Source organism: Haliaeetus leucocephalus, unplaced genomic scaffold, assembly GCF_000737465.1.
Source record: "Haliaeetus leucocephalus isolate CR32 unplaced genomic scaffold, Haliaeetus_leucocephalus-4.0 Scaffold83, whole genome shotgun sequence".
In the NCBI taxonomy this organism is placed as follows: domain Eukaryota; kingdom Metazoa; phylum Chordata; class Aves; order Accipitriformes; family Accipitridae; genus Haliaeetus; species Haliaeetus leucocephalus.
Genome location: NW_010972519.1, coordinates 387,828 through 409,395, shown reverse-complemented (window position 1 = coordinate 409,395; position 21,568 = coordinate 387,828). Strand labels below are relative to the sequence as shown.

The window sequence follows — 21,568 nt, the reverse complement described above, 5'->3', positions numbered from 1 at the left end:
TTTTAGCACTTACAAAATATGGCAAACATTTTCAGTAGGTTCTTTATCTACCAGACAGTCACAACTGCCTTGAGTTACATTCCTATCTTTCAGGTTGATATAAATTGTTTTATTATTATTTATTTTAAAGAACAACGTTTTGGGAGACAAAATATCATGTATTGAGTCACAACCAAGCCAACCATTGGAATGTGAAAATCCTTCTAGATTAATGGAACTGGAAGTTTTTCTGAGCAGTGTCAGACTCCTAAAAAATGAGGAAAGACTGAAGAAAATTAAATACTATTTGTTCTTAATATGCTTTCAGTCTTAACATCTGCAGAAAAGTAGTTCTAAATACCCCTGCTATGGCTTAAGTTTGCCAGCCTACCATACAGTAATAAAAAACCGCTGCTGTTATCTGGATGTCTGCAGGCTGCAAGGCAACCAGTGTGTATAGGCTGTTCCATAACTCCTCTTGATAAATTTAAGCAGCAGCCATACTCACCCATTTGCCAGATTTGTGGCTTCTCTCATCTGGGCTATTAACCTGTTTACTAGATCTGCCTTTCTCTGGTTATAAACACTCACAGACTGCTGAACTTGCAATGGAACCATCTTCTCAAACAGGTCTGCAATTAAAGTAGTATAAATTATTCAGGTTGTACTGTGAAGATAAAAGGACACAAACATCTTCACAGCTTTTTTGTACAGGTTGTACTACAGAGACTGATCTAAACAGTTTAAGCTACTCTCCCCCACTCCCCAAGATGTCTTAAAAAAAAAAAAAAATCTATTTCTACAGGTCTTAAGATTAGATTTCAGTTTTTAAGACTGAAATTAATTTAGAAATAATTTAAAGGCATTATATTTAAAAGAATTGTAGGATTACAAATCAGATTTTCCTTACAGCTTCATTTCTAATTCTGCTTTTTTAAAGGAAGAAAATGAGAGAGGGAAGAGAGGATCACTTTTCAGAACTCCCCTGTACAGCCAACAAAATGAAATTTTTCAGCTTTATGGAAGGTCAGCAACTAGGTAAGTTAAAATTGTACAATTTGTTACTTTTCCCTTTTATTAGTGTTCTTTCTGAAATTTAAAAGGTTGGTTTAATATAGAAAATCCAGTTGCTGAGAAAATCTTTAAGAGAAGGGCACACTGCAGATAATGATTTTCAACCTGTGGTTTATTCTTCCAGTACGTTTTATCATCAAGTAGTAGAACAACAAACAAGAGGGCAAATGGCACTTTCAAAAACACTGCTGTATACTTAATACAATTCAAAAGGAAACGTTTACTTTTTAATGGTACAAATGAACTTCGGTGGCCATGTGTTTCACAAGGTAACAACTACCCTGTGTGCTCCACACACTTGCTTACCAGTGAATTTCTGGCTGAGGGGAACAACAACTGGAGTAGACTTCACAAGACTGGCTTTTCCAATGGACTCCAAATCTTTCAGATCAGGAACCCGGTCATGGTAAATGAAGTCGTTGTCTTTTTTAGCAGCTGCAAGTGCACGGTTGATCTTGTCAACCAGATCTTTAACATTTATATATTCATCATAACGAGATGCCACTGTTTTCACCAAGTCTGCTGCATGCTAAAAGAAATAAAAATATAGTTAAAATAATAACTTTTCTTTCTTCATTTCATATATTCTTAGGAAAACAGATGAGCTTCCCAGTTAGCCAAGCGACTACTGCCAACGCATATGATCAATATTATCTCCTTTAAGAAAATATTCTCCCCTCGTACATATCAAAAAGGAAAAAGGAGATTTTACTCAGTAAAATAGTTCACTGGAGGAAAAAAAACCACAAAACAAAAAAAAAAACCAACACACACACACACAAAAAAAACCAGTAACCAAGTTAACATCTCACAATAGCTTCACTATTACTCCCCAAAATCCCCTCCAAAATGCCACCATGTCATCTTCATGTTGTTTCATGAAACCCACAGCTTGCTTTTGCAGGTACTGCAAATTGTTTCTTAAACCTTGCTCACATTCTTGAAGGAAGAGGCCAGAGTCCTGCTTTTCACATCTGCCACTAACACCCATCTAACCTTGAGTTCAGAAGCTACAGAAATTACGCTGGAATCCTACTGCAAATTAAAATAAAATACAAGGTCTGCTGTCTCTTCACTTCTGTCTGCTCAAGCCTAGATGCTCCCCTGAGGTACCCAGTTTTCCTACATCCAATTTACTGCAGGACAGATGCAAGAAAAAACTTTGTCCTTTGATTTTATCTGTTCAATCCTTATCACAGTGTGTTGTGAAAGTGTAAAAACAAAGTACTGAGCAGCAGTGTCAGTCAAGGTTTACATAAATTCACAACAATTCAAAAACTCAAACTTCTTGGAATAGTGATGTGGAACCTGAGCTACATTAGAAGTGAAGTATATTTGAAATTTTTTGCCATACATCACACAACAGTGGTTCTGGTTTGATACAATACTACAGCTAACTAGCATTTGCCAAAAACAGAAAATGAGAGAAGAAACTGGGGTGTGCACATATACTTCAATTTGGAAGAATTTATCTCCCCTCCCATTTAATCCATCTTTGTTGTAGCTTTTAAAAAGGGAAATAAAAAGAGAATATTACATTATAGTAACTGCATCTTTCAAACTCAAAAGGGATACTAAGCCTATAATTTAAATTAATAATGGAAGCAGTATTTTAATAAATACGGAGAACAGAATTTAAGTTTCAGGATTTAAGTTGCATTTTACTAAATGTATTAAATAAGACACAGGATTTAAACTTCTGACTACACGCTGTTCATGAAGCAGTGCCAAAATAAGTAATAAGAGTAGTTCCCCTCAGGCTTCACTAAAAAAACAAAAACAAACCCAAAACCAAAACAAACAAAAAACCCCCAAACAAACAAAAAACCCAACAACACAAAAAAGCCCAACCCACCAAAACCTTAACTACTCATAACTACTCAACGTGGAGGGATACTTCCTGTAACACAACGTGAAGAAAAATCACGGACACAAGCTAATTTACTATACAACTTAAAAATGATAGTAAATTTGATATAGCCAGACCTGTCAAGGGTGAGCACTTAAAAAAAAAAAAAAAAGACATTAATATTCTATTACAGTACAGTCCTAGAAAAGGAGTTCTGCTGGGCAGATTTGAAACTCAAGAATAAACAACAGATACGCCATCTATCACCTAGTAATGTAATCATAATATAACAACTTGCTATTAGAAATTCATACAGGCACTTGATTGTCATGCAAGCACACAAAAAAGAGTTTCAAGCTCCACCTCACTCCAAGTCAATAAATGCATAATGGTAACTTTCAAAATGTCACTGTGATACTCTTATATAAAAGTCCCTCAACTCTCCTGCGTATCTATAAAGAGATATTGCACATGGATCCTACAAAGTCAGTTGAAACAGCACTTCCCCCCCCCCCCCCCAAGGACCAGGGGACTTCAAGAAAGTAGTTATTTTTAGCCATTTTTTCCCTACCTTACTTAAAACATGCGAAGACCTTACTTATTACAACATCTATATCTGAGTCCCTCTAGGAACCAGATATAGAGGCAAAAATCTATAAAGACTAAAAACACAACTGTTTGCTCATTTTTCAGAAATTATTCGGATTTAAATCAGGATTGCAGGAGGCTATACACCACACAGAATTTTAATGTTCTGGGGTTTTGTGTTTTGATTTTTTGGGTTTTTGAGGGGGTTTTTTTGGTGTGGGTTTTTTTTTTTTTTTTTAACATTACTTAGGAAAATTTATTAACAAATCTGTTACATTAGCTACACTGAGATAAGAAGCCTATGCAAACGTAAAGATACAGATTTAACATGTCAAGCAGTATCAAACTGCCCCAAAATCATTAAAATACATCTTTATAAAAGCTACAGAGATACCTCTCATCTTTGCAGCTGCTAATAATTTGATTCATGTGATAAACATGCTCTGTAATTTTTTAATACTTTTCATTCTTAGTTATGTGAATTTTAGAACTCTGAGCTAGGTTTTCAGGATTTAAAGTTTTCCCATATTCTTCAGAGAAGAAAAAAAAGTTACCCACCTGCAACCTCCCAATTTCTTCACCAAATTTCTTCTGCTGTTTTGCCAGGATAGATTGATGATATTCTGCATTGGCCTGCATAATGCAGTGCTTTGCAGCCAGAACGGGAAACACCTCCTGGAAATAAAAATACTGACCAGGGGAAAGTCCAACCACATTAACCACCACAGACAACATGGGATGCAGGAAGAAAAAGGAAGAAGAAAAGGAAATTAGAATCACCCAATTAATGGTTTAGATAGATTAAAACATTAGAGGTAAATGTCAGAGACCACGTGACTTTGCATGGATTGCATCCAGTCTTGCGTTTTTCAATCTGTTGTTGCAAAATTCTTAGTGTCCATTATTTTAGATGAACTACAATTTAAATTCAAGCCATGAAGTCACAACATTTACTTCAAAGATTAGAAATGCATGCATATATTAGAAAGGATAGTTGCAAGAACACACCCAAATGCCCCCAAGACAAAGCCAAGACAGTGTTCTCAAAAGAAGGAGAAGGGGGGGAAGACAGGCACTTTTTTTGTTTTTTTCAATTTAACAAAGCAATTACACTTAAAACAACAGCAGGCCTATCAAGAAAGTAACTCTAAAATTACAAATACAAAGAACAAATAAAGACGACCAATAACTATTGACATGGAAAGCAATTTAAAAGATTTAAAAGTCATTTTTAGGCTTTTATATAAAAGCACTTATCTTTGCAGGAGTACCAACCAAGACATGAAGAAAACATTGTGCTGCAGCCCACAGTATAGGCATGGTCTTTGATCAAGGATTTGGCCTTACTATTTTATTTCTTAAATCAAGGAGCACTGGAAAACCAGAGTGATGTTTTAAAGACTTCAGTATATAAACATATGCTTCTTCACATTTGCGCAAACTTGCTGCCCCCCAAGAGATTAAAAAAAAAAAAAAAAGGGGGGAAAATTTGGAAGAAAAAGCTGTCTGGGAGGCCTTGCAACTGGAGTCTGATGCATCAAGTCAACCTCTATTTCACAGTACTAAACATGTAACTGTTCTCAGAGCTGGCATTGAACTCACAGTACCAGCAAACCTTATTACATTCTTTCAGATAATCAATTGACAGATTACTATGCAACTGGAACAGGGAGCAGATCTATGGCTTAGAAAGGTCCACAACAATGAAAGACAAAGCAATGGCTTTATTCTATCTCATTGTCTCTCAGCAATCAATCATAAATGTAATACCTAAGTGAGAAATTGGCCAAATCTGTAAAATGCCACAGAAAGCATGAGACAAAATATGTGCATACATAAAAGGCTCTATCAAGTTGCAGCCAAGCCAGATATCAATTTAACTTCAAAAGACTTTTTTTTTTCCTTCCAAAAATAGATACAAAAAGTCACTGACTGGCCTACTAAGGCATTTGTGTAATTCATTGCTTAAGAATAAAAATGCATGCTTTTACTTTAATACAATAGCCCTTACCCATACAGTTTCTACCATTATCAAGATTCTATTCTGCATTAGACACCGGGGGGGGGGGGGATTACCAGAATCCCCCCCCCCGAGAGAATAAAAGTACCTTTAACAAATACTTTGGGAATTATTTGACTAAGATTGCATATTAAGTTACAGGACCAGACATCAACCACTTCCATTTATCACTGGTAAAAACCTTTTTAGTAAGTTTTCCAGTGTGTTTTTAGTAAATCTAGTATATTTCACATTTTATTTTTAACAAGACAGACCACTGCAAGCTGGAATAGTTATTTTAGAGTTTTGAAACTATTAACAAAGGAAAAATAACTGCAAATTAGCAACAAGGAATGCTTCCCAGAGACATTCACAGAAAAAGCACTATGGAAGACTATCTCCTATTTAGCTAGATAAAATTTCAGGAGTCCAACAATACCAGAAGTAAATCTTACCCAACTTCTACGTTTATAACACTGCACAAAAGGTTTTCTACTATTTTATGATTTGAACATAATGGATAGATTTGATACACTGAAAACCTGCTCATTTTTAAGTACTTGTTATACAATGCATATTCAAAGAGCATGAAGATAGATCCTTCTGCAACTTCCAAAACCAACAGCACTCAAATCAACAGTCAAGACTAAACTGAGATAATTTACAAGCATCAAGATTGTTTTGGGTGGAAGAAGAGAAGGCAGGCAGAAGGACAGAGGATACCTACTGACTTCCAGCCATGTTTTTCATTAACAAGTAAGTGAACAGTACCACTCTATTCATGCTGTCAACATGAGAACAAGTTTCACATGAAAACATTGAGACTAGAAGCCAATTAAGCCCCATTAGAAAGTGTTAGTTTGAAAAATAGATTTAGTAAGGCATTAAGAAGGCCACCCCTAAGTGCTATCATAAATATTTCAAGTTCACTTTAAATGAAATGTGTTGCAAGTAAACACACTTCATCTAATAAGATTTTACTTATTTTAAAAAACTACACTATGTTTTGCCTCCCAGATTCTTCACTGGTTTTCAAATTACAGGTTCATTTCCCTTAAATGTAGCAATTCATCAACTTCTCTTGAGGATACATTTTAAGTGTATTTCTTCCAGTACATCGTAAACAATAACAGTTATTCGCAATAACAGCAGATCCCAGATTATTTCCATGAGAGTTACTAACCTTGGGCAAAGTATCTTTATATTGACATTGTTTGTAAGCATCACCATAGTAATCTGCAGCTTGATTAGCTAGTTTAGCTATGATACCATCTTTCATTTTATCTGGTGGGAAGGGGAGAAAAAACAAAGAACAGTTATGATTATCACCAGGTTTTACAAGCAAACGAGTAAATTACTCCATCTTCAAACAGCAACAACTGCATTCTAAGTGTATAGCTTTCCATTATAGCTCAAAGGTGGGATCTCATTCTTCTCTCCTGACATCCAACAGCAGTTTCCAGATTTTCTACTTCAATCATGACACTGAAGGTTCAGTCAATTGTACAAGAAATCTTTTGGCAGCTGCTGGCATTTATGTGGGATTAAGAGTGATGCTCTACCTTGGACCAATGGTAAGCTGCCAATAAAAGCTGCAGTCCCACTCTAACTCTGTCAGCTTGTGCCCAGCCCCTCCCTTGTGCCAGCACAAGCATTTGTGCAGCCATAGTCAAAGAATTTAGCTGAAATATAGTTAGTAAAAATAGTTAATTTTCAGCAGGATCTGTTCTCTAACGCAGCTCCACATCAGGACTCTCAAAAATTTGCAGAAGTGCAGCAGAAGAGAAAGGACTGGTCCTTTCCTTGGCAGTCCACACCAGTTAGCTTTCAGTGAGTATAGAAACACCATTCCTAGACATAAATGACCACAGCTCCTCCAAGTGGTATCCACTGCTTCATATCAGAGCCACATGTGCCTAGCAGTGGCAGTATTCCCTGCCTCACATCCTCACCCTGCTCCTGAAGCCAAAACTGTTAAAACAGGAACATGCTGCATCTATCCTTATCTCCTTTTATAATCAGCTCTGCCCTGCACTAGCAATTCAGCCTTTCACGAGAAGACAAACAATCGATGCAAACATTGGCCATCCACTCTAAATAGCTGCCTTTACAAACAAGCATCCTCTGACTCAGGTGATTTTTATGTACTGTCAGATTGATGAGCATTAAGGGGTGGTATGGGGAGATTAGGAAGTCTGCAGAGTATGCTTAATTGCCAAAATTAAATCAAAAGAATTCCCAAGTAGTCTGTTCATTCCAGAGTATTTACACATCTACCAACACTTCAGGCATGAGCTATGATGTAATATATTTACCTTCTATGAGGTAAATGCATTTAAGGTATGCCAGAAAGATCTTTTCACTGTGGAACAGGATTTAGATGATGAAAGGAGCTTATGAGATCTAGCAACTTACTTCTCTGCTAGAATGTTTCTGTCCAGTGCACTAAATGTTTAATAAAACCAAAACAATTAAAATCTAAATAGACTGTCCTTCTAGCCCCACCTAGTGTGTGGTAGTTGCATCTTCCTTCCTAGAGCCTGAGCTCTTAAGAAAAAAATATTGGCATATTAACTATAAAGGAAATGTTAGAAACTCATTTGTCCATGCAGATAGCTCAGAAGAGATCTTTCACCTCAGAAGCTTTAGTTTTTACTCACATATCTTTAAAATATTGCAAGTCTTGAGATCAAATGGTGAACACATGCAGACCTGAAGACACTCAAAGAAAACATTAAGAAAGGCTCAGAAACTAAAGAGCTGATCTGTAGTTATTCAGCGGAGTTAAATCTAACTGACCAATCTGGGTTTTGCCAAACACTTCCGCTTTCTTTCAACTTGTGAATGAACTCAGTTCTATCACAAATAACATTTATCAGCTGGTAAGCTGCTAAATAGCCTGTCTCACATGAGAGAAAAACAAGAAGATTGCAAGCAAGGTAAATAGAAATGCAGCAAGAAGCTCAATTTGAGTTTTCAGATCAAACTTTGAAGCATTTCCACTTGAAAAATAGGTCTCTGAAGTTAATCATGTTGTCAAACATGATTCTTCACAAAATGTCTTTCCTGCCAGGAAAAAGAACCTCTCTACTTCTGACAAAATCTACAGCCTCCATAGTCAGATGATTATTAACCTTACTGTCCTCCTAACACTGGCAGACTTGTGGTCTTGGGAGTAGCCACAAAATCTTCAGTTCATGGGTTTTGGATCAGCCTTGCTTTATCTTTTTCACATTTTGAATAATAAGAAATCAAGAAGGTGACAGAAAGATCTACTTCCTGTGCAAAATGAGGTAAGCATCTGCTCCTGCTCTGAAGGAAAGTCTCAGGCATTTGTTATACAAATTTATTTCAAACCAATGTCCAAATAGCCAGAGACTAAAATACTGCTACCAGCATGATAAAGAACATAAACACAATTTATCAGTTGGCTGAAGGACAATAGTTTCTCACTGAGATTCTCCTAAAGGCAGGAAGGCTACAATAATTTTCAGGGATTTTCCCTGTGAAGAGAAGAAACATTCCAGTTAAGATAACCCCTGTCTTCCTCCATTGTATTCCAAACAACATGGGGAGAGAGAGGAGTTGGTGGGCAATCACGTGACCTCTATGTCCATAGTTCTACTTTTAGATATCTGCAATTTCTAGATGCACAACTTCTTGTAAATACAGAGAGAAGAGCAGGATAGCAATGAGTAAGGGATCTGGTACCAAAGACAGTACTGTTTCACAGGAAAATTCTTTGAAGCATGTGTTCTTTAATAGTTATATTAAAATGTGCAGCCTCTGAATCAGTATTTCACAATCAGCCTTTAACTGTTAGGGACATAATTCTTTGTTCCACCTGCAGAATTTCACATTGAGATAAACAGGGCATTGTCAAAGTTAGACTGGGTCAAAGAGTTCCTCTCTTAAAAATAGGAGCAATCAAACAGAATTTGTTTCCCCTAAACTCTTAGGAAATGCCCTTTGTTTCCTAGCACAGTCATATCTTTCTTCCCGAATTCTCATTAAATCATTCCCCAGACAGAGGAGGAGGGGAGTAGTGGTAAAACCCCTATGCACCATTTCTAGTACTCTCAATTCTTTTAGAGAATGCCTTTTGTTCTCAAGGGGGAAAAAGGAAAAAATATAAACCAGCAAAATCTTTTGTAAAGATGAAGACTAATAGTTTTGGACATAAAAAGAAAGGAAAGGCAAATGGGACAGCTACACTGTCAGGTGAACCTTAGACAAATTTTTAAGGGGGATCTGTTGTTTGGTTTCAAAGCCCCGCAAAGGGGGGGGGGGGGGGGTGCGGAGAATCAGTAAAGGCAAAAATAAAAACTTCTGAAAGGCCCTTATCAAGCTCTTATTAACTTAAAACACTTCTAAGTTTTTGTGGAAGTTGTAATGAGCACGTAAATATACAAGCCAAAAATTAAGATATACCTCTTGTAGCTTTCAAAAAAAAGACTTCTTGGGCTTGAGCCAACATAATAAGACTGAGAGTTCCAACTGTGTCTGGAGAGATGTCCACTGTAGGTTCTCGATTCAGGGATGACAAAACTGTGTCTTTAATGTGTTGGAAAGCACCACTTGCAAACTAAGTAAAACAAAACAACATATTACCATTCATGTTTCCAAACAGATTTTTTCTCTTACAAATATAATACATACAACAATTTAAAAAAAGAAAGGGGGGCTTTTTTGGTATATAGTCTCCCATTTATTGTTTAGCCACTAAAAAAGATTCCTTGTTACTTCTTGTTCTTGAAGCCACTTACACCGAGACATTTATTAAGACAGACTGTAAGTAACAGTATATTGGCTACACCTAACGGCATAAGAACATGGAAATTTTAATGCATTCCACAAAGAAGAAAGAGATTATTACTGTATAACTTGTTAAAACTAGAATTTATACTAGCTAAAATTATTAAATCTTAAGCTGAAGGTTACTAGTTAGCAACACACTTGGGGGAAGGGGTATGGGAAACTGGAATTAAATTCTTCAAAGCTGGTAAATAAATGTGAGCCAAGACCAGGTACTTAGCCAACCAACCTTTGCAATTAAGAGGGGGAAAATATGTGTGTGTGTGTGTATATATTTATTTATGTGTATATATAGCTTTAAAATTGAAAGATACTTATTTGATGTTTTAAGATTAATAATTCTGAATTCCTAAGCATAAGCAGGGAGCCTCTGTACCTGATAGTGCTTAGCTGCAGCTTTTAGACCTTCATCATTATCCAGATTCTGTTCTGCTGCAATCTGGCTTGCCAATGCTCCACAGTTGAACAAAACACACGTCTTCTCATACCCCAAACTTGCCAGAGCTGCAATCAAGACAGACAGTTACCCATAGCATTAAGAAAATAAACTTCAGTACTCTAGCATCCTACAGATGAGGCCAACACTACTAATTCCTGTACTTAAAGAGATCAACAGTTTCAAGCAAAAAAAAAAAAAAAAACACCAATCATACTGAACTTTCAAAGTCAAAGTCATCTTCATTCAAAAGGCTTTACATAGTCTAATTTAGTACTTCCACAAAGCATTTGCACATGATGAACTACAGAAAGCAGCATAAAGCATAAAAGCGGTAGTATGAAAATCTATACAATACACAAAATAATTTGAAAGTCTTTCTAACTAGAACGCAGCTTTTTGGCTCCTGAAGATACAGAAACACACGAATTACTGAAGGATAACCTGAAATAAGAACTTCCGTGCATTAATCACTTTGCAATAACGGCCCAATTACAGGCTCCTACTGTATCTTGAATGCAAGATTAACTACTCTTCTCTCATTGAGGCCAAAGATTTTTTACATGCTCTGTCTTACTATCTATTGAAATGCAGGGAACTTTTTGCCTCTCAAAGCTATTGTTTCAGACTAAAAATGCTGACAAACATCTTGGTTGTACATGTACTGAAACAGCTAAGGATTTACTTAATTAAAACTTGTGCTCACTAGACAGCAGAGTAGCCTGTCCAGACTCAACTCCTGTAATACTTCACAGTCCCAGAGGATGGAGCCCACACTTCTAGAATCACTAACACCTGAACAGGAACCATTTTGAATCTATTAGTTGCTTTCAGAAGGTTATTGGCCATATGCAAGTGCTGGAAAATCTAAAGACAGCAGAATTAGTTTCCTACTACTGTTAAAAAGTGTCTAGACACTCCTCTTGGAAAATACAGAAAACTCAACTAGTGAATTTTCAATTTCAGAAACCCAGGTACAACTTCTAAGTTATCCTTAAAATATGAAAGTACTAAAGAGGCACATTTGTTTCATTTCACCAACATCCAGCCTCCTTATACAGCTACATATTTATCTAACCTATCTCTGAAGTTTCTACATTCACACTCCCTGACCTGCACTAAATTTTCAGACAAGAAGCCATAAATCTGACACGCCATTTTTCCCATTTTTTTCCTTGAGAGAAAAGTGAATTACACAATCACTGTCTTTCATCAATAGTCATTTATCTAGATCACCTCTTCTGTAGTTTATTTTCCAGATTTTTTCTAAAAAGAAGATCTTGCACAATTTACACATCATTCAAAAGACTTAAACACAAAAAAAGAAAGAAAATATGGCTTTAAAGTTTCTGAAGTGCAAAATTATTTTAGATGCAGAATTACTTTATACTCTGGACTGCATCTCAAGTGTGATTTATTACAGTGAGAACAGCTGCTTAGCAATCTAGATTTTCCTCAGACTCATCTGTTTATAGCTCTACCTATTAACTTAAGCCAACATATTTCAGATTACATGCCATGCTGTGAACTAGGTCACTTTTCAAGCAGCCACAGTATCTGTCAGCTACCCCTGTGATACAGGCTTGGGATTCAGGGGAAGATGGGAAGAAAAGAGTTTGTCACCACAGCAAGAGCCAGAACTCTCAAGTCACACCCCTGTATCTTGGCCCCATGGAAGTCAAAGGAGTTTTACATTGAATTTCCATCTGGAGACAGGATTGCCTCCTCTTAGATGTCAACAGAAATTCTTCTCCCTCAGTACATGGAAATTTTGCTTTACACTGAGAAACACCACTGCTAATTCTGATCTGAAATAAAGAGATACACACACACACTATACTTAATCTGGAGAGCAGCATCTGGATAAACTGCGATACAGCACTGTAAAGATATATACTAAAAGACTCCTTTTGTTATTTTCTTTGCACTAAGATCTGCTTTAAAGTTTCAAAATAAAATTTATTCCATTGCTTGTTAACTGAGTGTTACTCACATCTCAGTTAAGAATTTCTTTGATATTTCACATGGATTGTCACATAAATCTCTAGCCACCTGCCTCAGATTATTTAGACTAGCATATAATTAACCTGCAGACAAGCAAGCTTTCTCAAGCTGCTGTAACATCACATTTGTTCAAATTGTCAGGATAATCATCAACATTATGATTACCAATTCTTTTTCTCACAATTATTATACATCTCTGGTGATTCACAAACTATGTTTAAATCATAATTAAATATTCTAAACTTTACTATGAAACAGGTTCAATCATCGTGAAATGCTAGCCCCAAAGAAGACAGAACCAACCAAATTCTGAGAAAAAAAATAGTATCTTCAGGAAGGTCTCCAGTGATCCAGAAGGACTTCTTAGAAAACAAAGCAAGGAAAGGTATGCACCACCTGCTTACACATGGGAATGCGGTGTATTGTTACACATGCAGTTCACACAAGCACAGCTTTAGCAGGTGTATTCAGAACATGGAAAACTGCAATGACTTTCAGTAGTTGCTAACGGAGAGCTACTTTAAGGACAGAGAAACTTTAAAAAACCTAAAAAGAGACTAAGTACTCTAACATTTTTTCAGGCTTTGTCTGAAGCTTAAAAATTGCAATGGTCATCTCGCAGTGCTAGTCGTGATGAATGCTTAGGTATAAATAGAAACACTAAAGAATGATGACACATGACTGAACAGCTCCTCACTTAACTCAGAAGGATTTAGTCTGAGTTTCTCTATTGGCAAGTGTTCCAAATCCATGTAATGATCCTGAATTTGCAGTGCAGAATTGTCCCTGTTTGTGCCTCTGGAAAACTAATATTAAACCTCAATTTTATAGAAATTCTTTGCCTGGGGCCCATTTATTCTTTACCAATGTTGAAGTGATTAATCTGTTACCAATACAGTTGAACTCATTTGAAAGCTATGTTGAGAATACTAGAAAGACTATTAACAATTCAACTATATAAAAATATTCCCAAAATCTAGTATCATTAATACTTGCACTTTCAGTACATTCACATACCCAATTTGGCAGATCCTCCAAAAAGTGATCCTTTATCAAAAGCATCTTTCCATGTAAATGTTACACAGACCTGAAAGTTGTGAAAAAGAAAGATCTTTATCTCTGAAATTAAATACGAACTCTTCAGGAAATATCCCAAATTCACATATTTATCCTTTTATATTCTAATCATAAAAAACATTTAATTCACTTGTAACATTACAAACATCCTGGAAGTTTCAGGAAATCATTAAATGTTATTTAAAAAAAAAAAAATCTATTCTCCTTTTTTTCCTTCCTGTTAGTTTGCTCAAAACATTTCAAGCAGACAAGACAGAAATTCTCAAAATAATCTTTTAGCTCTGCTCATATTCTGAGTGACAAATAAATTTATTTCCAAACCAAGCTATTCCTCTCCCAAGAAGTCTGACAGTCTGGTACAGTCACAGTTAAAGGAAACCACCCAACCAAGCAGTTTCCACTGTTCCAAATTACTAGCATATTTGGAACTGTTTCGTAATACCAAAATTCAATCACTTTGAGTGAAACGAATAGCAGCATTACGAGCAAATGCATTCAGGGAAGAGAATGCGGGTAAAAACCACTGTGTTTTATATTCTACTTCCAGCATATATTTCATAGACAATGCAAATACTTCACAGAATCTGCACTGAAGTTCCACAGTTTGATTTCTTACTCAGCTGATCAAACTAGTTGTAGGCAACTGGTATAAAACCAGAAAAGATATCAAAATTCCTCGGTTTAAAGTGGTTGGGAAGAATAACTTCAGAAAGAACACAGTACTGCTCGATAACGTATTTTTCTCTAGCAGCAACTCTAGTTCAGGAAGTTCTGGTCCTCCGCTGTTCATTGCTGCTTTCACTGACTACTTCTTCTCTTTGATGGAACAGTTTACAGATCTGCAGAACTTGCTCTTAAAGTTTTTCAGTTTTCCATGTCTCAGGGTTTGCAGATGCCCGTAGCAAAACATTTGCACACTAAAAACCACAGTGCAATTCTTGGCTACAAGTGAATGCAGCTACATGCAAAACTCAAATCAGTTTGAACTGCATTAAATCTATTCCCTCACTTGTAACCTGTAAGTCTGAAAGAAACTTTTTCATTTAGTAATAACATTACCATTTAAATATGACTTGATCAGGAAAGAAATGTAAATTCTGTCCTATTTGTAAACACATCCAAAGAAAACCTACATCTTTTTCCACCAAAATACAGGAGCCTAAAGGTCTGTTCCAGTCTCCACCTGAGGAAGACTTCAATAGGCAGGAGTTAAGCTGAATTTCTTCTCAGAGACAGGATTCTAAAGAAATATGGTAGGAAAAAAACCCCAAAACTTAACGAACACTATATCTATATAAAAATTATGCCACTTGTAGATGCAGAGGCAGGAATTAAGTGGTAAGCTCTTAAGGGGGTTAATTCTGTTAGCTGTTGTGAATGAAACATCTGTTCTACTTCAAAAAACAAATATCATATTCCATCCATTACTGAAGGTTTTCCCATAGAAATTATGTTTTTAAAAGCCTTTAGAACATAGTATGAAATAAACTTCCTGGAAAAAGGAGAGTTAAAGAGGAATCAGCCCAACACAACTCTTTCTGACATACACCACAGTGACTACTAGCCAAAGTCAAAACATTTCTGATCTGTAAAACAAAGGCAATTATGGCCACTAGAGGTGAAGTTTCAGTATAGACTATACATGATCACCGACTAGAAAATAAACAGAGATTAGGAAAATAAGGCTCGAAGAGATTAAATGATTTGCCCAAGAGAAGTACTGTTTAGTGGATTAGATACAGGCTTGGAAGTCATACATCGTAGGTGCCATGATTCAGTTTAATGGTTTGATAAGTCATCTTACCTGATTTTCAGAGAATGGAAACTTTGGCTCAATTGAACACAGCTGATCATAGTATCTACCAAAAAAAAAAAAAGAGAGAAATAGCTATTAGATAAAAACAAATTAAGAGTTTTGTTTCTTACACTGGCATGTAAGGAAAAGGGTGCAAATATCCCACACACAAATTGTGAAGCTCATTTGTAACTACAAAGGATTTGCAGGACAGACAGAAATTCTGCCTAAAGGGATTTTCTTAGTAGAGGAACAACTTCAATAGGAGGTAGCCTTCCACAGATTATGTGGAAACCCTGTCTCAATCAGAAGTAGAAGAGTATCACAGATAAAGCTGACCCATTCCACTTTCTGATGGAGGGTGGATTAGAAAAGAATGTCATGCAAAGGAGACCCTGTATACATACATACAGGAAGACAAAGAGAACATCAGACATTAAGTCATGCTGCAAAAGTAAATTAAGTACAGCACTTAATATTAACAAGCTACACTGCTCTCTCTTGATCTGAACATTATATCCTGCTCCCCTACAATTTCTGACTCATCTGTTTAAACGTCAACGTCTTCGAAATAGATGCCATTTGCCTTGCACAATATCAACTGGAGAGCCTAATCCTTGATAAAATTTTCTAATTGTAAGCTTAGTTTTCAGTAAGAGTATGTTGTACCAGTCACAGTGAATTAAAATCAAAAGTTTCTCTGTGCCAATATTTTGTCTACTCACAGTGGAAGATGTTTAGCAAAGAATGCCAGAAAGATAATACAGCAAATATAGCATAGTCCCTCACACAGTCGATCCAGGCAACAGTTAAGCAATTCAAAGTTCTCCAGAGTTGTACCCTACACCTGTACCACTTGTTAAACATGACAGTCTGGATGCAGAACAGAAAACCTTTAAACTGCTAACTGCTTAGAACACATAACACGTGAAGCCTGTCTCCTATACTCTTCCTGCAGCACTTGCCATAGGGGCATAGACCCAACATTATATTGGTCAAATTCTTTTTTTTAAGAATTTATGTTCTCAATATACAAAACACCTTGTAGTAAAGAGTTTCACAATCTGTGAAACAGGGTTAACATTGTTCCTGTTTCCTTACATTACGTTATTAAATATTAATCACTATTGATCTAGACTTGAAGCAGATGTACAAGGGTTATGTTCTGCAGGCAATAAGTACTTGTTTAAAAATTCAAGAAGCATTTTTAAAAGTCATATACAACAATAAAAAAATAGTGTTAGCATATTCTTCAGTGAATTATATCTGCCAATGTATATAATACTAGATGTTTCTGACTTCAACTGAGCCACTGCAATTTAAGACACAATATACTAAGCCATAACAAAAGCTAAAATAATCTGCAACAGTAACCCAGGAGGACTTCCACTAATAATTGAGTTGAAAGAAATTGCTCCTAAGGTAAAAAAAAAAAAAAAAAAGTCTGCAGATATTTACTGTGACAGCAGTTTAAGCAAGATTACTTTTTACAACTTACCAAGAATGTGAAAGGTATAGTTAAAAAAAAAAACAACAAAAAAAACCCCTAGCACTGAAGATCACTGCAACCAATATATTTAAATGCACCTCCTTCATTGTAGTATCACAAAGAAAACGAAACTTTCCATGCTGTCTCCTCCTGCCTCAATTTGTTAATCAAAAGCCACCACTAAAGCTGAGTCGTATTCCCACATTCCACGATTACCCTGTCCTCATCTGCCATGAGGGTAGAGTCAAGAAGCACAGCTTGTTAAATGTCCTTCTGAAGTCGGGCGCGCCTAAGCATTGGGTGCTTGCAAACAGACTATTCTTCGTATGTCAACAGAATCACAAAGAAAAAGAAAATAAGCCGATGAGGTCTATGTTCCTCCCAGATATGCACATTGCTGCATTTAACATCAATGAATACCAAGAACACAAGGCTTTTTATTTGGTTGGTTTTAAACAAGTTCAGAACTTATGTTACTATTTTCTTTACTATTTTAAGCATGTGATGTCATTTCTTTTTATTAAAGAACCTGAAATTCTACTCAAGATTTAAGAGCTCCTTAAAACTCTGCAGACCAAAAAAAGAGTAAAATCATTTACTTTTGTTTAGCAGTAGCTAAACATGTATAAATATAATGGTATACATAACTAAACGTACACCAAAATGGTAAACAAAGACTTAACCACATAATTGCATACAGCTACCAGTACAGAGACAGAAAATAAATATCAAAGGGAAGTCCACATCTGATGCACAAGTGGATGAGGGTAAACATAAAGGTGTTATTTAAAACAAAATGTACAGTAACCTAACTATCAAGACACAAAGAACAGAAGTCCCCACGCAACACAGATGAGCGTTGTGTGTTTGGCTGTGCCAGTGATGAACTACAGAAAACATGCAAACATACCAACTGCCCCAGTTCCAACTACAGCAATGAAAGGGAGAGCAGATGTCAGCAACCCTGATCTAGCTCTTGAAGTACAACAATCTTTCACCAAAACACGCATTATACACTCCTAAATGCTAGTAAAAATGAGTTACAGTAGTCAAATGAGTTGGAAGTCAAGGTTTAAGTTACAATTTAATTAAATTATAAGTATTGCATTAAGAACCTCAAATCTAGTTCCTCCTTCAAAGAATCATAAAGAAAAATCTCCTCCAAAAGTACATGAAAGAGACCAAGATCTGTCTTCATTCTTCTAGATAAGAACTGGAGTCCTGAACTCACAGCTGGAAACCAGAACTGCAACTTTCAGCCCTCAGAGAATTTGACCATTCAAAATAAACCATACACACACCCCACCTTTTTTTTTTTTTTTTTAAGAACTGCAAGAGTTGTTAGCAAAATTAAACCAATTAAGCTCACACCACCATGCCATCCCTCCAGAAAACAGAAATCAAGTCCAGGCTATCTTTAACATTACAAGAGGAAGCAAGGAACCCCTTGAAGCTATAATTATACTCAGAAGAAAAAAAAAGAAAAAAAAAAAGAAACACTAAATCAAATCTGCTATGACAGAATTTAAGGGGAAACATCTGTACTCACCTACGTCACCTTCAGAGCACTCAAGATTCTCACAAAACAAAGAAAGCTTGGAAGCAGGCTGAGGTCCTTCCGAGTTACACTGTGCCCCTTTTCACTGGGTACCTCAAACACTTCTCCAAGAGAAGCATTTCCATTCATCAGTCTAACAGCATGCCACATGCGTTCAAAGCTTTACTGGTCAGTGTTTGCCTAGGAAATGGGGCTGCACCTGAGTTCATTTATTCCATTGAAAAAAAAATCTGCAATAACTACTCAGCAAAACAAGGCTTCTAAAGATTACAAAACCGTGGGCAAATCCTAGATTAATCAGAGAAGATTAAGCCCTCATTTCTTAACAGTTAAATGGTCTACAGTGCACTGCTAGGTATTATGGTCTATAAAAAGCCACAACGAAGTCAATGTATGCAAAGGGTATCCACACTGTAGTTAGCTCTTCCAGCCTTGCTTCACTAACAAAGCAGTTTTAAACTCCAACCTTAACGAACATCTTGCTACAGTTGTTACTTAAACATAAGACTGAGTACAACTCTTCAACAGCAACAGGAAAATACTGGAAGTTGGAGAAGTAAGGGAATTTTCAGAGGAAATAAAAGGCACTCAGGCGCTTGTGCTCTTTCAATCATAAACTCAGCTGGACACTTCAAACTTCTGGGCGTACAGACATTCTGACTTTTTAAAGTAACTGTGCCTTACAGAGTATTAGCAGAATATATGTCAGAGTATTCTTACAGAATAAGAACAGAATTATTTTCCAGCAACTGTAAGTAATGAATATAACTGCTCAGACAGGGACAAACCACACATAACTTGTTAGAGATAAGGGAAAGCATACATCTGATTGTTTTATTTTCTCTAGTTTACAGTTAATTCAGACTTTGATCTTATCTCACTTCCACTGTAAAGGGCACAAATATTCTCAAACAATACACTTAAAGCAGGTGTTTTATGAGAGGAGCTTCTGTGGGGCAGGGATATCACTTCATGCTCTCACATAAGGTGGCATGGGTGCAGAGCCACATTCAACACCTCCTGACTACTGCAACAGCAACCGGGCCAGCTGAAGTCATCTGCTGATCACTGATCAGCAGCAGAGAGAACAGATCACCACATATGGAATTGACTCAAAAGGAAAACTGGTGATTATGCAATTGCAAGTAGTTTCCCTTCAGTACTCAGTGAGAAGACCTGTGGTGAAGTTGCATACTATGGCTTGAATTAATTTAATGACCTGCTGGCACTAAAAGAGGGAGGTCCCACTCAGCGCCTTGGCTTCCAGCAGCACTACTTTTATCCTCTTTTGCACCAGCTCTGATGTTCATCTGACCTTCCACTGAACTCATTCAAGTTGCTCACCTGTCAGAAAGCCACGTACACCTTTTGCCTTCCAGAAATGGCGTAAGAGCAGGACCAGAACTGAAGAGAGAGCCGCCTTCTTTTGGCGGTGTAGAGCTGTTAGGTAGGGTGAAGACATGTGATGTGGCTGGGCCAAACAGGTTTGTCATTAGTTTCTATCTGAAATCCCTGACTGGCACCATCAGAAAAGGAAGCTCAATTCCAGCGTTCAGGGGAAGATAATAATACACCTTTCAATCTGCCTAGCAGAGTCCCTCTTTCAGTTCATAGATGCTTGTTATTTCCCTGACCTTCAAAAGGCATACACAGTAGTACCTTCAAAAGCACACACAGTAATCAACTGGAATAGAATGGGAAACTACAAAGATACTGTAAAACGTGATCAGTAGTCATAGCTTTTATAGCCCAAACACCCAGTGAAGGGTTGATAAGCTCAAAAAACATCAGTAACTCATTTTACAAATCTTGCCTCCTTCTTAATCAGTCACTTGTTTATCTTCCATTCGTCTTTATTTTTTTAAGTTTATAAATAAGAAATTCTAGTCAACATCAAATATATTTATACTTGTTCATGATATAACAGAAATGTGTCATGTCTACAAGCATCACTTCTCCCTATCCTAGAAAATCCCTCTATCTTTTTTCCTTCTTTAAAAAAAGAAAACAAGTTGCTGCCCCTATGTAAAAACTCATATTCTGGCACTGCAAATCTTTGATCCCAGCTTTGCAAATATAAGTGTGTACTTAGTATTAATTTAGTGAATTAATTGCAGCTCCCTCAGTGAATAGCTGGGCTAAAAATAAATGGGCTCAAAATATTTCCAACAGAGAGAAACAGAGCAACATGACTACTGCAGTAAGTCAATACTGCAATCCATAAATGTTCTAGAGAGACAAGAAAGAGCAAGTGCTTTTGTAGATGATGGAGCAGTTAGTCCTAAAGCAGGCTTTAGGCAGTTTACCAGGCAAAAGGCACAGATTAATCTTTTGCTCATCTAACCGATGGTAACTCAAGCACAATTGAGTCGCCAGTAAACTTTCTGACAGCAAACTAAGCATGTTAAGTAGAAAATAAGGATGTGACTTTGCAAATACATTTGAAAGCTGCTAAACACAGAAAACAACAGGAAAACATGACAGTAAAAAAACCAAAACCAAAACCGAAAAGAAAGCTGTCAGCTGTAACAACAAAACGTAACACTAAAACAAAAGACACGCCTGCTCTCTGCTGAGAGGCGAAATAGTCTGGCGTTTCTACCTAGACCCAACCGCGACTGGCACGTTACGAACACTCGGAAGGGGAAGTTGATCGGGACACGACCACCCGCCCGCCCGCCTGCCGCACCGCCGGACCCGCGCTGCCATCACACGACACCCCACGAGGCCCAACACGCGAGCCGCGCGGTGGCGGTGAGGGGGAGTGCGGGACACCCCAGGATGCTGCAAGACACCCCAGCGTCGGAGCAGGCCCGCGGCGGGGGGTGCAGGCGGGCGAGCGAGCACGCCACCGGCAGGCCGCCGGAACCGGCCCGGCAACCCCGACTGCCCCGCCCACACCTGG

General features: G+C 37.1%; 1 protein-coding gene across 2 annotated transcripts in view; it reads right to left on the bottom strand.

Moving 5' to 3' along the window:
• Window positions 1-21,568, bottom strand: part of PDCD6IP (programmed cell death 6 interacting protein) — a 34,368-nt gene that overhangs the window by 12,243 nt on the left and 557 nt on the right. Inside the window, exons 2-9 of one of the 2 annotated variants that reach the window (XM_010582348.1) lie at window positions 15,626-15,680; window positions 13,762-13,831; window positions 10,681-10,808; window positions 9,921-10,074; window positions 6,673-6,773; window positions 4,049-4,180; window positions 1,360-1,582; window positions 488-611 (exon numbers count right to left, since the gene is read on the bottom strand). In XM_010582348.1, the coding sequence (XP_010580650.1) occupies window positions 488-611; window positions 1,360-1,582; window positions 4,049-4,180; window positions 6,673-6,773; window positions 9,921-10,074; window positions 10,681-10,808; window positions 13,762-13,831; window positions 15,626-15,680 (987 nt within the window). The remainder of the gene's footprint in view (window positions 1-487; window positions 612-1,359; window positions 1,583-4,048; window positions 4,181-6,672; window positions 6,774-9,920; window positions 10,075-10,680; window positions 10,809-13,761; window positions 13,832-15,625; window positions 15,681-21,568) is intronic. The other variant, XM_010582355.1, reaches the window with a different exon arrangement.